The sequence below is a fragment of the Ranitomeya variabilis genome, chromosome 2, assembly GCF_051348905.1.
Source record: "Ranitomeya variabilis isolate aRanVar5 chromosome 2, aRanVar5.hap1, whole genome shotgun sequence".
NCBI lineage: Eukaryota > Metazoa > Chordata > Amphibia > Anura > Dendrobatidae > Ranitomeya > Ranitomeya variabilis.
This window is the reverse complement of record NC_135233.1, coordinates 978456044-978472473: the sequence shown is the minus strand read 5'-3', so window position 1 is coordinate 978472473 and position 16430 is coordinate 978456044. Positions and strand designations below refer to the sequence as shown.

The 16430-nt window shown below is 42.4% G+C and overlaps 1 protein-coding gene across 1 annotated transcript in view; it reads right to left on the bottom strand.

Annotated features, from left to right (window-relative positions):
* LOC143808338 (putative serine protease K12H4.7) overlaps positions 1-16430 on the bottom strand; it is a 130600-nt gene that overhangs the window by 76123 nt on the left and 38047 nt on the right. The window contains exons 2-3 of the mRNA XM_077290865.1: positions 7735-7916; positions 7282-7514 (exon numbers count right to left, since the gene is read on the bottom strand). Of these exons, the coding sequence (XP_077146980.1) occupies positions 7282-7514; positions 7735-7916 (415 nt within the window). The remainder of the gene's footprint in view (positions 1-7281; positions 7515-7734; positions 7917-16430) is intronic.

Genomic DNA, 16430 nt, shown 5'->3' with positions numbered 1-16430 from the left:
AATTTAAATTAAATTTAGGTCTCCTGGTGCAGATGAATTACATCCTAGGTACTGAAAGTTAGAGGAAATTGCAGAACCACTTTGAATCTTTGAAAAATGTTGGTGAACAGGTGAAGTACCAGAAGATTGGAGAAGGGCAAACGCCTATATTCATTAAAAGGAAAGAACATGTCCGCTGCTTCCAAAGAACTGCTGGCTATTGAACACAGGTGAATAAACAGACATGCTGCGGTCTGGAAAGACGCACCACATGTCTGTCTCCGCAGGTGATCCGCGGTAGTCTCTGGATGATAGCGGGCATGGGATTTCTTGAAATCCCCATCCACCATGCTGTAACATCTGGACGCTGCACAAGTACGCAGCGTCCAACACACAGCAATTACTTTTCAGGGGCACATACCCTTACAGGCCAGTGAGCCTTAATTCTATACCAGGAAAGATATTTGAACAAATTATTAAACAGCATGTATGCAAGTACTTTGGTAAGAATACAGTAATTAACTAGAGCCAAAATGGTCTGGTAGCAAACAAATCGTGCCAGCCTAATCCAATTTTCTTCTATGATGGGAGTCACTGGGTGGATCAGAAATACGGTAGATATAGTATATTTTGACTTCAGAAAAGCATTTGATAAAGTATCTCATACTATCCTTATTGAAAAAAAGGAGTATTGGATTGACAAGGCTACTGTTAGGTGGCTTCATAACTGACTCAGTGATCGTACTAAAAGAGTGAAAATGGTTGCACCTCCAATTGGAAGAGTGTTTCAAATGGGGTACCGCAAGGCTCTGTCCTGGCCCGTGTGGTTCAACATTTTTATAAGATGATCTAGAAAAGGTAAACTGATCAAATCTGCTGACAATCCAAAGCTAGAAGAGATAGCCAACACTAGAGAAGACAGAAAGGATTCAGAACGATCTAGCTTGAACAATGGGCAACGACTAACAGAATGGTATTCAACAAGGAGAAATGCTAGATTCTACATCTGGGCAAAAAAAAAAAAAAAAATAGATTACATCTACAGAATGGGAGGTAAAGAACGAAGCAACAGCACATGTAAAAAAGACTTGGGTATACAGTTGTGGCCAAAAGTAGTGACACCTCTGCAATTCCGTCAGATAATACTCAGTTTCTTCCCGAAAATGATTGCCATCACAAATTCTTTGGAATTATTATCTTTATTTAATTTGTCTTAAATAAAAAAACATAAAAGAGAATGAAGCAAAAAGCAAAAGATTGGTCATTTCACACAAAACTCCAAAAATGGGCCAGACAAAAGTATTGGCACCCTCAGCCTAATACTTGGTTGCACAATCTTTAGCCAAAATAACTGCGACCAACCGCTTCCGGGAACCATCAATGAGTTTCTTACAATGCTCTGCTGGAATTTTAGACCATTCTTCTTTGGCAAACTGCTCCAGGTCCCTGATATTTGAAGGGTGCCTTCTCCAAACTGCCATTTTTAGATCTCTCCACAGGTGTTCTATGGGATTCAGGTCTGGAGTCTCCAGTGCTTTCTCTCAAACCATTTTCTAGTGCTTTTTGAAGTGTGTTTTGGGTCATTGTCCTGCTGGAAGACCCATGACCTCTGAGGGAGACCCAGCTTTCTCACACTGGGCCCTAAATTATGGTGCAAAATTTGTTGGTAGTCTTCAGACTTCATGAAAATCTGAGCAATAAGAAAAAAAAGAAAAAAAACAAAAAAAAAGAAAAAAACGTGGCGCTGCACAGCCTCTGCAACGAGCACTGCTTTTTTGTATGCAGTCAATTGTGGGTGCCTGAAACTCAGTAACTGGAGGTGCTCGCATAAGGAAAAAAAGAGATAAATTCCAATGTATATGCAAAGAGAAAAAAATTGCGGCAGCACTCACCAGGTGGCGTGGTTCATTCCTTTATTGAAGATACGAATTCCATTAAAGTAAACGCACGGCTCGGGGGAGTGCGGACATGGTGGAAGTGAGAAGGGAAGGACAACAGCTGTTTCGCGCTATACCAGCGCTTCTACAGGACCTGTAGAAGCGCTGGTATAGCGCGAAACAGCTGTTGTCCTTCCCTGCTCACTTCCACCATGTCCGCACTCCCCCGAGCCGTGCGTTTACTTTAATGGAATTCGTATCTTCAATAAAGGAATGAACCACGCCACCTGGTGAGTGCTGCCGCAATTTTTTTCTCTTTGCATATACTTCAGACTTCATAATGCCATGCACATGGTCAAGCAGTCCAGTGCCAGAGGCAGCAAAGCAACCCCAAAACATCAGGGAATCTCCGCCATGTTTGACTATAGGGACCGTGTTCTTTTCCTTGAATGCCTCTTTTTCTCCTGTAAACTCTGTTTTGATGCCTTTGCCCAAAAAGCTCCACTTTTGTTTCATCTGACCAGAGAACATTCTTCCAAAACGTTTTAGGCTTTTTCAGGTAAGTTTTGGCAAACTCTAGCCTGGTTGTTTTATGTCTCGGGGTAAAAAGTGGGGTCTTCCTGGGTCTCCTACCATACAGTCATTTTCATTCAGACGCCGACGGATAGTACGGGTTGACACTGTTGTACCCTCGGACTGCAGGGCAGCTTGAACTTGTTTGGATGTTAGTCGAGGTTCTTTATCCAACATCCGCACAATCTTGCCTTGAAATCTCTTGTCAATTTTTCTTTTCCGTCCACATCTAGGGAGGTTAGCCACAGTGCCACGGGCTTTAAACTTCTTAATGACACTGTGCATGGTAGACACAGGAGATTCAGGTCTTTGGAGATGGACTTGTAGCCTTGAGATTGCTCATGCGTCCTCACAATATGGTTTCTCAAGTCCTCAGACAGTTCTTTGGTTTTCTTTCTTTTCTCCATGCTCAATGTGGTACACACAAGGTCACAGGACAGAGGTTGAGTCAACTTTAATCCATGTCAACTGGCTGCAAGTGTGATTTAGTTATTGCCAACACCTGTTAGGTGCCACAGGTAAGTTACAGGTGCTGTTAATTACACAAATTAGAGAAGCATCACATGATTTTTCGAACAGTGCCAATACTTTTGTCCATCCCCTTTTTTTATGTTTGGTGTGGAATTATATCCAATTTGGCTTTAGGCCAATTGTTTTGTGTTTTTTCATTTAAGACAAATTAAATGAAGATAATACCAAAGAATTTGTATTTGCAATCATTTTCAGAAAGAAACTGAGTATTATCTGACAGAATTGCAGGGGTGTCAATACTTTTGGCCACAACTGTACTAATAGATCACAGACTGCACATGAGTCAGTGTGATGCGGCAGAAAAAAAAAAAAGTGTAAACATTACTACGATGTATCAAGAGAAGCAAATTGTCTAGATCACCTTTACACCTTTTAGATCAAAAACTGTTTCCCCAAGTACATTATGCTATTTATATGTACTATTACTATTTACATACAGTAGGGAATATGTTCATTTTGTTTCTTTGTTAGGCTACTTTAACACTTCCGTCGGTACGGGTCTGTCGCTATGCGTCGGGCCGACACGTTGTGAAATTTCTGCATGACGTGGGCAGCGGATGCAGTTTATCAACGCATCCGCTGCCCATTCTGAAGTCTGGGGAGGAGGGGGCGGAGTTTAGTCAGCGCATGCGCGGTAGAAAATGGCGGACGCGACGGACAAAAAAAAAAGTTACATTGAACCTTATTTTGTGACGACGGTCCGCCAAAACACGACGGATCCGTCGAACGACGGACGCGATGTGTGGCCATCCGTCGCGAATACAAGTCTATGGGCAAAAAATGCATCCTGCGAGCACATTTGCAGGATCCGTTTTTTTGCCCAAAACGACGGATTGCAAAAAACACAAGTGTGAAAGTAGCCTTAAGTGTCCAGTGTGAACATGCTCTAATACGTTGCATGTATACCACCTTATGCCCTGGCTCATTTCTTTGCATAGGGGACAGCAAATTCATAATAAAGCTGTACACCTGCTGCTATTTTTTGACAAGTTTTATACAGCTCATGAGTAAAGTTTAATCTACTTTTATTTAATTGACTGTTCTTGTCCAAATTATGAACATACCGTATTCTTGATATGGCTTCCAATATACAGGTCCCTGTACCAACAGCTACTTGTTTCACTGAGCAAAATGCAAGGACACATCTGTCACAGACACTTAAAATTTTGGCCTGGTCAGAACTCCGCTATATAACCAGCAATTATTATCAAGAGCTCAGCTGCTACATGGCCTCTGCTATGAGAAGTGCACCATTGAATCTCTCAGCTGCACAGGAAATTTGGCATCAAATTTGGCACATGGATAGAACTGGAGCCTAACAAAAGCAAGATCTAATTTATATAATATAATATAATATATATACGCACACATACCACACCGCACTTCCCCCTGCACTCCACCCCCTCCCTCGCAATGACAGCAGACCACATGATTTTTGACACACATGCTGCCTGTTCTTTCCGGTATCGGAAAAATCGGTATCGGAGATATCCATGTCCGTGTGCTCATGTGGTACATCCTTGTGGGACCACGCGGACGGCCACTGGGAAGCAGCGCTACAGTAAGCGCTGTCCCCCTGCGTGTGGTGCTGAAGCCGGCTGTTATCCGTTCTCCCCTGCTCGGCAGAAAGCAGTGCGAGCAGGGGAGAAGGGATGAAAGAAAAACCGACGTGGGGTCCCCCCTATATTTTCCAACCAACCCGGCAAAACTCACAGGTGCGGACTGCTATTCTCAGGCTGGTAAGGGGCCATGGCTATATGCCCCTCAGCCTTAAAAAAAAAAAAAAAAAAAAAAAAAGGGCGCAACCCGCAGCTGCCCAGAAATGGCGCATCTATTAGATGTGCCGATTCTGGAGCTTTGCCTGGTTCTTCCCACTGCCCTGTGGCATTGGCATATGGTGTAATAAGGGGTTAATGTCACCTTGCTATTGCAAGGTGACATTAAGCTGGCTTAGTAATGGAGAGGTGTCAATAAGACACCTATCCATCACTAATCCCACAGTTGCGAAAGTTAATAAAACACACATACACACACACTCTAAGAAAGAAGTATTTTAATGAAATAATGAAACACAGGTTTTTAATATCTTTATTGCACGCTCAATCCAAGTGAAGCCCTCGTTCTTCTGTAAAAAAAATTCAAAAATAAAGCAACAATATACCATACCTGTCCGGCGTACACAGTCAGTCCCACGCAGTAATCCATATCTGGGGGCAGTTACATTTACAATCGTGAGTGCTGCTAATGCAGCCGCTCCTTGCTGTAAATGACTGGAGAATGAATGAAATGCAAGGGGCAGAGCGTCAGTGACTAGCGGTGCCGTCACAGAAGATGCGCCCCCTGGCGGCATTAACTCATTCATGAACTCTCTAGCGTGGGAAAATATTCAGAAACTGCACCGCTAGTCACCAAAGCTCCTTTACTACCCTGCTTGGTTAGCTATACTCTGAATACATTTGTATTGTATTTTGTTTAATAAAAAGGTACTTATTTTCCATAAGATACTCTGGATTTGGTCTCTTTTGCATTTAGAGGTTCTTTTTTCTTTTGTGATACACCAGTACATTATGCCCAGCTCCTGCTTCTGGAGACACACACCTGTACATTAGGCAGGTTCTCATCACTACAGAAATGACAAACGTGAGCGCTAAATGTGGTTTAGGCACTGGGGCTCAGAAGAGAGGGGGGCATTTGCTTTATTACTTTTGGGGAGCGAGGAGCCATTTAGCTTTTCCAGAGCCTTTGTACTAACAGTAATGTGGAAGCCCCCCAATATTTCCGTTAACCGATGACAGATCTGATAACGTTTGGGATCACATTTATCCGGCGCTCTACGCGGACCACTTAGTTTGGGGTTTCTATCTAAATCGGAGTGACATGATTCAAAACAAAACCCCCGAGGGATGCATTCACTATAATAAGGCAGCAGAATTGCTCTGGACTCTGTCTGGCCTCTGTTCAGCAGTGTCCTTTTTAGAAATGCAGAAAACTGTGGCCGACTACACTTTTATGCAATCCTAAAAAGACAGACATAGGTCAGACAGAGTCCAGTGTGTCCATCTGCCTCATTATAGGGAATTTTCCGCTGGGGGTCCGTCTAAATCACGTATTTCAGAGATTTACACAGCGACTTTATTCTTCGGGTCGGTGCGATTACAGCGATACCAGATTTATAGCGGGGTTTATGTTTGGCTGCTGTCACACACTAAAATACGCTTTTTATTGTGAAAACTAGTTTTTTCATCACAACCTTTTGAGAGCTATAATTTTTCCATATTTTAGCCCACAGTCATGTGAGGTCTTGTTTTTTGCTGGACAAGCTGACATTTTTATTGGTACCATTTTCAGGCACATGACATTTTTTGACTGCTTTCTATTCTGATTTTTGGGAGACAGAATGAAGAAACACCAGCTATTCAGGAATTGCTTTTTGTTTGTTTTTTTTATACCATTCCACAGGTGTTTAAATTGGTAAGGCAGCTTTATTCTTCGGGTCAGTAAGATTATACCCTCTTAATTTATTTTTTTTTATCTTTGGCGCTTTTACACAATAAAAAACTAATTATTTTTGCATCACTTTATTCTGCGAGCTATAATGTTATTTTTATGCTGATGGAGCTGTATGGCGGCTTGTTTTTTTGCGGGAAAAGATGACGTTTTCAGCGGTACCATTTTTATTTACATCCGTCTTTTTGATCACGTTTTATTGCAATTTTTGTTTGGCAGTATGGTAAATTGTTTTTTGTAGATTTGTTTTTTGTCTTTTTATTTATGGTGTTCACTGAAGAGGTTAAATAGTGTGACAGTTTTATAGAGGGGGTCGTTATGGACACGGCATTACCAAATGTGTAGTATTGTTTGTTTGTTTTTTTCATTTACATAAAATGTATTTATAGGAAAAATATTTCCTTTCCCTTTCTTTAGGAATTTAAAAAAATATATATATTTTTACACCATGTGACAGGCAGGGAAGAGGCATGCCAGCGCCTGCTCCCAAACAGGCGCTCACAAGCCACCTACCTGCAGGACACAGAAGGATCCCGCAGCCATCGTGGGGCTGTGGGTCTCAATGGAGATCATCAGGACAACGTGATGCAATCGGATTCCCTGCCCGAAGATCCTCTATGCCCGTCACTACTGACAGCGGCATCAGAGGGGTTAAACGCCTGCGATCAATGCTAGCACTGATTGTGGGCGTTACTGCAGGGTGTCAGATCTCACACAGAGCAGTATATGTACAGCCCATTTCTGGAAGGGGTTAAAGATGCAGGCCACAAAAAAAAAAAAAAAAAAAAAAAAAGTTACATTCGCTCACACTTACCTGAAAAATTCAGAACAGCTTTAACGGGTGCGCTGCTAGCCACAGCTGCATGGGCCAAGTGAGGGTACTTTAAGCGATACCATGCTGCCAGACATCCAGGATAGGAACCGCCAAACACAATCCATTTCCGGTCCCTTAATCCCAGCTTCTCACTCATTATTGACTGGAAGTGGGCAAGATCGGCCAAGGCTTGCTGACTGCTCAAGTAGTGTAAACTCTCCACACTCATGTCCCTAGAGGAAGAAAGCGTACTCAAGGAATTGGTTTGAAATCTCAAAAACAGATGCAAAAAATAAAAAAAAAATTATATATATATATTTTTTTTTTTTTTATTTTTTTTTTTTTTTCTCTTCTTGCTTTTTCATTCTTTTAGCATAGTTCGTTAAATTGAAAAACCATGTTCTCTGCAAAAAATATTTAATAAAAACAAGGTAATGCGTAGATCAATCATACTTAGTTGGGTGACTTTTGCCATAGAATCGGTGTTCCAGTAGTAGACAGAGGGCCCCCATCTTCTCAGCATACATCATCCACGTTCCCTGTGTCATCCATGCTGGATTAGCGGCACCTTCTCCTCCAATCATCAGGAACACAGGCCCAGCACTCTGGGTAAAGGAGTCATTCATATAATACCTCTGTGGAGGGAATGGAAACTTATTAACAGTTACTCAATGAATTAACTACATTACTAGGATATTCAGAAATCATCACCGGTACAAGCAGTTATGAGGGGGATATAATAGTGGTCAAGACAAAGGGACAGAGGTGGAACATTTACGGAATTTCCTCATAATGCTACATGCATACGGTTTTCCAGTACCATATAGTGTACTGGAAAACAGGAAAAAAAAAAAAACTCCAAGTGTGATAAAATTGCAAAAAAAAAAAAAAAAAAAAAAGTGCAATTCCACAATTGTTTGGGTGATTTACCATGCTTACTAAATGCCTTGTACCATATGTTACAGACAATTCTTTATATTTTATATATTTTTTTGTACAAAGTGTATACGGACTAGTTTCCAAAACAGTTACTGCAGCCAAATCTCTGTTATTATACAATCTAATTGCTACAGAATTGTAAAAAGATGATGGCCTAATAAAATCCTTAATTTTCCAATGTTGATCGAGTGTACAACCTCCTCACCCCACCCCCAAGATGGGCTGTGAAATGAGACTGCAGTCCCCAACACCAGCGCACGGTGGAGTTTGCATGCCCCCTAGTGGTCATATCAGGAGGTACCGTAATCAGTCCCTTTTCTGGTCTAATGAAACGGATCATTAAAAATGTTGTTATTAAATCGCTGCCTGCTACAAGGAAAAAAGCTGAATGTATGATCCAAGGTAAGCGGCTGTGCCAAAAATCTGCATTCAAATTTAAAGTCAGTCTGTGATATTTCTGATATTTTCTGAAGACAAAACATGCTTAAACACATGAGAAAAGATGAAAGCTTGGCAAATTGGATTGTAGAAAAAAAAAAAAATGTTTTTTTTTTTTTTTTTTTTACAGTTTTTACATCCGATTTTCTGGCACAAAAAATAAGAAAATGTTTGAAAAAAAAAAATTTTAATATACCATTTGAATATGGCTTGATTGACATCTCACCTAGCTTGTGAAGTGAGTGCAGACAGAGTGGCAATCAACCAGCGCAATGACGGACTGACTAGTCACCGTTGCATGGCAGTGGCCAGCACCTGGGAGGAGAGGTCAGGCTTCATTTTAGGGCCAGACTAAAATCCACAGGAAACGGCAGGTAGACACCAAGCGATATGTAGCCACCAAGTTCAATCTGGTGATTGCTAGAAAAATATTTCAAGAGCCCTGCAGGTGGCAATGGCTTAATAACCACATTACTGAAGACAAGCTCTAGCAGGCCACCCTGGGCACATTTATTTGGCAATTTCTATTTTTGAAGATTATAATTCTTAAACAACTACAATGCCGTCAGTAAATCCAAAGGGTCATTAACCCCTCTAAGACTTCAATTTTCGTTTTTTGCTCCCGTTCTTCCCAGAGTCAAACTTTTTTTTAAAATTTTTCCGACAATATGGCCACGTGAGGGCGTGTTTTTCTGTAGGACGAGTTGTACTTCTGAACACCATCGGTTTTACCATATAGTGCACTGGAAAACAGGAAAAAAAAAATTCCAAGTGTGATGAAATTACACAAAAAATAAATAAATAAAAAAAAAAAATAATGGTGACATAGGCAGGGACTAGTGATGAGCGAATATACTCGTTACTCGAGATTTCTCGAGCATGCCTGGGTGACCTCCCAGTATTTTTAGTGCTCGGAGACTTATTTTTTCTTGCCGTAGCTGAATGATTTACATCTGTTAGCCAGCATAAGTACATGTGGGGGTTGCCTGGTTGCTAGGGAATCCCCACATGTACTTATGCTGGCTAACAGATGTAAATCATTCAGCTGCGGCAAGAAAAAATAAGTCTCCGAGCACTAAAAAAATACTCGGAGGACACCCAGGCATGCTCGAGAAATCTCGAATAACGAGTATATTCGCTCATCACTAGCAGGGACTCTTAGCGTCTCCATTTTTCGGGATATGGGGCAGATTTTTTTTTGCGTGCCGAGCTGACATTTTTATTGATATTATGTTGGGGTAGATTGTAACTGACGGGAAAAAAAAAAAAAAGGCGCCAGGCGTGAATGCACAGTAGCAGTTAATTGGTAATCCGATAGCCGCCGGCGCCATCTTGGAGAAGGAAACTGGTTCTCCAGCAAAAAGGAGCTGTCGGAGCAGTAACAGTTGTTGGATAATCGATAGCTGCTACTGCGCAGGCGCCATTTTCAAACTTTTTTTTTTGGGGGGGGGGCTGGGATTATCAGAGTGACCTCAAACATAAGTATATACACAGTAAACATGCGATCATGCTGCACTGCAGAATGAGGATTCATATTAAACACCTTAGGGCAGATTGGAACAGGGGATTGTATGGTCTTGTTGGGAATAGCTCTATGACCTCCTTCGAAATATCTGCAATACGAGCGCAATACCACATTAGGGATCTTTCACACGTCCTCATATTTCTGGTACCGGAAAAAACAGTGCCGGAGATATCAGATATCTATTCCTCAGAACCAATAAAAGTCTCAAGAAGTGTATGAAAAACAGTAACACAAGTTTATTTCAAGTACAATTCAGTAAAATGTTACATATAGTATATAATGGATGCCTCAAACAAATCGACTAGCAACAAACTGCGAGAACGACACACTGCTTCACATATAGGCATGTACCATAATAAGCATCATGATGATATAGTGACAACAAAACACCATTCTTCCCACCTAAACAGAGGTGCCCTTTGCATAAATTGAATGATTCACCCCAATGACCACCTTCAATAGATGTGAATATATTAAAGTGTCTATGTGTGTAGTGCTGCTTAGTTTAAAATATAAGGTGCAGGGTCACATGCCAATACCTGTGTGACGTGTCGATAAGCTGCGTCTCACCCCGACGCGCGTTTCGCCTATTCTTCTTCCGGGAGCGTATGATATCAGAGTCAGTGTGTGTAATACTTGTGGCATACGTGTGCCGCATCAGTACCACACGTACCGGCACCTGGATAGCAGCAGTTTTGTTTGTGCTGTTCCCCAGCACCGGGAGCTGAAGACAGCTCTTACACTCCCCTGCTCGTGCTGCAATCAGCGCTACAAAGGGAGAATGTTAAGAGGTGCATTCGACTGATAACAGTGAGAGCAGGCGGCAGATGATGGGACTATTACTCCCATCAGTGTACATTTGCTGCCGCTAATACCAGTGAAAGTAGGCAGCGGTTGGTGAGCTCACCGACTTTCTCAAGATGCTGAGGTCACTGCAGTTCAAGGGCCCGGCTGGGAATGCAGCCTCAGTGAACTACGGTAAGCTCGATGATGTCACTGATGCGGCTCATTCTCCCAGTAATCCTTAGCCTGGATGGTATCATCTTGGCACTGTCCCGGTTGAAACTGTTTATCCCACAGACATGGATTACGGTGTGGGAAAGAACGATGGACAGGTGAGGGATATGGTTTTTTTATCATTTGTTTTATTACAGGAGACGAGGGCTTCAGTGGAATGGGCGGGCATTTGGGGAGTATAACTTTTTAAATAAAGAAAGTGTGTTTTGTTTTTATTTCAAATAAAAAGACTATTCTGGGTGTTTATTTTCAATACAACTATAGAATTAGTAATGGATTAGGTGTCTTAGAGAGGCCTCTCCATTACTAGTCCGTGGGCTTGATGTCACCAGACAATACCAAAGGTGACATCAACCCCATAAATATGAACCCCACTTGCCACCGCTACAGGGCAATTGGGAAGAGTAGGGCAAAGCGCCAGATGCGCGAATAGATGTGCCTTTTCTGGGTGACTCTGGGCTGTTATTTTTAGTCTGGGATCAATATCCATGGCCCCTTACCAGCCGTAGAATACCAGCCCCCTGCTGCTTGCTTTAGCAAGGCTGGTTGTCAAAAAAAAAAAAAAGAAAAAAAAAAAAGTGGGGGTGGGGACAACCACTTTTTTTTCCATTGAAAAAAAAACAAAAAAACGCATGATTTCCCTCTATTTTTGATAACCAGCCTTGCTAACGTTGACAGCTGAAGGTTGCAGCCCCCAGCTGTCAGTTTTGACTGGTTATCAAAAATACAGGGGAACCTGGGCTTTGGGCTGATTGCTTTACCTTTGGGTCACAGGCATGGGTAACCTTTTGTTTTTCATGTCGGTTCTCATTTGAACCTTTTTTTCTCCAGCAGCATGAGACAGGATGGGTGACAATTTGATCCTTTGTGCAACATTTTGGCTTATAATACATGTGATTATTTCTGATTATATGGTATTATATTTGCTCATCTTATTGCCTTTGTTGCTCCGTTTTACATGTTTGTACTTTGTATTACTCTGCTTAATTGCACATTGGACTCTAGTGTCCTATTGCACATATCACCACATGGAGGACTATTTGGGCCAGAACATTGCTTAGTTGGCTTGTGTCTAGCTGGCTACATGCCTTTCTATATTGCCCTGTGTGACCCAACTGAGGATTTGACTTATGACATTACATTGTCTACTCCCCAGTAGAGTGCTTGTGTGTCATGTTTTTAAATTTACAATTAAAAAAAATAAAAATAAATGTCTTTACTTTTTTTTTTATCTCTGGTGATCTCTGTCTCGGGCCTCTTTCACACGTCCAGATAATTCCGGTACCGGAGAAATCGGTACCGAAGTAATCCGTGTACGTGTGTCCGTGTGCTCACGTGCGTCATCAGTGTGCCGCCCGAGGACCACACGGACCGTGCAGGAGAGACAGCGCTACACTAAGCGCTGTCCCCCCTGTGTGGTGCTGTCCCCCCTGTGTGGTGCTGAAGGCGGCATTCATCTCTTCTCCCCCGCAGGAGAAGAGAGATGAAAGATCAAGTTTTTGTTATTTTTTGTGAAAATTACAGTTTGCATGTGACCCACACCTCCCACCCCCAGTGTGCCGCCCGGCCCCTTGCAGAAGAAATACTCACCCAGCTCCTGCGATGTCTCCACTCTCCTATCAGCGCCAGCCTGTCCTGTGTGAGCGGTCACGTGGGACCGCTCATTACAGTGTGGAATATGCGCATATTCCTCACTGTGATGAGCGGTCCCACGTGACCGCTCACACAGGACAAGGGGCCAGCGCTGAGAAGAGAGTGGAGACATCGCGGGAGCTGGGTGAGTATTTCTTCTGCAAGGGGCTGGGTGGCGCACTGGGGGTGGGAGGCGGGGGTCACATGCAAACTTTATTTTTCACAAAAAATAACAAACTTGATCTTTCATCTCTTCTCTCCTGCGGGGGAGAAGAGATGAATGCCGCCTTCAGCACCACAGCGGGGGGGGCAGCACTCACTGTAGCGCTGTCTCTCCTGCGGGCGGTACATGCACATGGAGGAGAGTGCACACTGTTCTCCGTGTGCACGTGTGCAGGACGTATTGCTGTACGTGCTGCCGGAAAAAAATGGACATGTCTACGTGTTTTGCACACGGACATACGGTCCGTGTGAAAACACGCACATGTGCAGAAACACAGATTCTAATGTGTCTACGTGTGTCAGTGTCTCCGGTACGTGAGAAAACTGTCACTACACGTACCGGAGACACTGATGTGTGAAAGAGGCCTCATACATAGTGCCTTTTCTCTGGTGTTTCCCAGATATACAGTACAGACCAAAAGTTTGGACACCTTCTCATTTAAAGATTTTTCTGTATTTTCAGGACTATGAAAGTTGTACTTTCACACTGAAGGCATCAAAACTATGAATTTACATATGTGGAATTATATACTTAAGAAAAAAGTGTGAAACAACTGAAATTATGTCTTATATTCTAAGTTCTTCAAAGTAGCCACCTTTTGCTTTGATGACTGCTTTGCACACTCTTGGCATTCTCTTGATAAGCTTCAAGAGGTAGTCACCGGGAATAATTTTTAATTCACAGGTGTGCCTCGTCTGGTTTTATAAGAAGGATTTCTTGCCTTATAAATGGGGTTGGGACCATCAGTTACGTTGTGCAGAAGTCTGGTGGATAAACAGCTGATAGTCCTACTGAATGGACTGTTAGAATTTTGTATTATGGCAAGAAAAAAAGCAGTAAAAGCAGTAAAGAAAAACGAGTGGCAATCATTACTTTAAGAAATGAAGGTCAGTCAGTTTGAAAAATTGGGCAAACTTTGAATGTGTCCCCAAGTGCAGCGGCAAAAACCATCAAGCGCTACAAAGAAACTGGCTCACATGAGGACCGCCTCAGGAAAGGAATACCAAGAGTCACCTCTGCTTCTGAGGATAAGTTTCAGAGTCACCAGCCTCAGAAATCGCAGGTTAACAGCAGTACAGATTAGAGACCAGGTCCGTGCCACACAGAATTCTAGCAGCAGACACATCTCTACAACAACTGTTAAGAGGAGACTTTGTGCAGCAGGCCTTCATGGTAAAATAGCGGCTAGGAAAGCACTGCTAAGGACAGGCAACAAGCAGAAGAGACTTGTTTGGGCTAAAGAACACAAGGAATGGACATTAGACCTGTGGAAATCTGTGCTTTGGTCTGATGAGTCCAAATTTGAGATCTTTGGTTCCAACCACCGTGTCTTTGTGCGACGCAGAAAAGGTGAACGGATGGACTCTACATGCCTGGTTCCCACCGTGAAGCATGGAGGAGGAGGTGTGATGGTGTGGGGGTGCTTTGCTGCTAGCACTTTTGGGGATTTATTCAAAATTGAAGGCATACTGAACAAGCATGGCTACCACAGCATCTTGCAGCGGCATGCTATTCCATCCGGTTTGCATTTAGTTGGACCATCATTTATTTTTCAACAGGACAATGACCCCAAACAAACCTCCAGGCTGTGTAAGGGCTATTTGACCAAGAAAGAGTGATGGGGTGCTACGCCAGATGACCTGGCCTCCACAGTCACCAGACCTGAACCCAATCGAGATTGTCTGGGGTGAGCTGGACTGCAGAGTGAAGGCAAAAGGACCAACAAGTGCTAAGCATCTCTGGGAACTCCTTCAAGATTGTTGGAAGACCATTCCCAGTGACTACCTCCTGAAGCTCATCAAGAGAATGCCAAGAGTCTGAAAAGCGGTCATCAAAGCACAAGGTGGCTACTTTGAAGAACCTAAAATATAAGACATATTTTCAGTTGTTACACACTTTTTTGTTAAGTATATAATTCCACATGTGTTAATTCATAGTTTTGATGCCTTCAGTGTGAATGTACAATTTTCATAGTCATGAAAATACAGAAAAATCTTTAAGTGAGAAGGTGTGTCCAAACTTTTGGTCTGTACTGTATACAGTGGCTTGCGAAAGTATTCACTACCTTGCCTTTTTACCTATTTTGTTACATTATCACCAGTGTTTAAATATTTTTGTAATCCAATCACTAAATGATTTAAGTTGGTGAAGTGAGAAAAATTATAGGCATATAATTTATGGGATCAAAAAATTAAAAATTGGCATGTGCATGTGTATTCACCCTTTTGCGATGAAGCCCCTAAAAATTTCTGGTGCAAGCAATTCCCTTTATAAAAGTCACATGCTTAGGGCTCCTACTCACTTGCATGAAATACATCCGAGTCTCGCAGGTTAAAACCCTGCTCTGGAACTCCAGAGCGGAGCGTGCAGCTCCATGTATTGCTGTGCGGCCGCACGCTCCGCTCTGGAGTGCCGGTGCCAGAGCAGGGTTTTAACCTGCGAGACTCAGACATATTTCACGCAAGTAAGAAGCCCTTAGTGTGCAGTGTGCAATCTGGCCTGTCAGAATATTCACACCTTTTCTGAAATGCCAGAGGCTGTGACATCATTAACCCCTTCATGACCTTGGAATTTTCCGTTTTTCCGTGTTCGTTTTTCGCTCCCCTCCTTCCCAGAGCCATAACTTTATTTTTCGGTCAATTTGGCCATGTGAGGGCTTATTTTTTGTGGGATGAGTTGTACTTTTGAACGACATCATTGATTTTACCATGTCGTGTACTAGAAAACGGGAAAAAAATTCCAAGTGTGGTGAAATTGCAAAAAAAGTGCAATCCCACACTTGTTTTTTGCTTGGCTTTTTTGCTAGGTTCACTAAATGCTAAAACTGACCTGCCATTATGATTCTTCAGGTCACTACGAGTTCAAAGACACCTAACATGAAAAGGTTATTTTTTATCTAAGTGGTGAAAAAAAAATTCCAAACTTTGCTAAAAAAAAAAAAAAAATTGCGCCATTTTCCGATATTCGTAGCGTCTCCATTTTTCATGATCTGGGGCCGGTTGAGGGCTTATTTTTTGCGTGCTGAGCTGGCGTTTTTAATGATAGCATTTTGGTGCAGATACGTTCTTTTGATCGCCCGTTATTGCATTTTAATGCAATGTCGCGGCGACCAAAAAATAGAATTATTCTTACCGTTAATTCGGTTTCTAGGAACCTTCCACGACGGCATATGGAGGTTGTCTCTTTGCCCTAATGGGGAACAGGAAACACAGAGGTTAAAAGGACCTCCCACCTCCCACTTGCCAGTGACTTACAACTGAGACCATTGCACTGGTTTACCTTTAAAATCCCAGAACTAATCCAGGAATATATATCGGGTGGGAAATTAGTGCCGTCGTGGAAGGTTCCTAGAAACCGAATTAACGGTAAGAATAA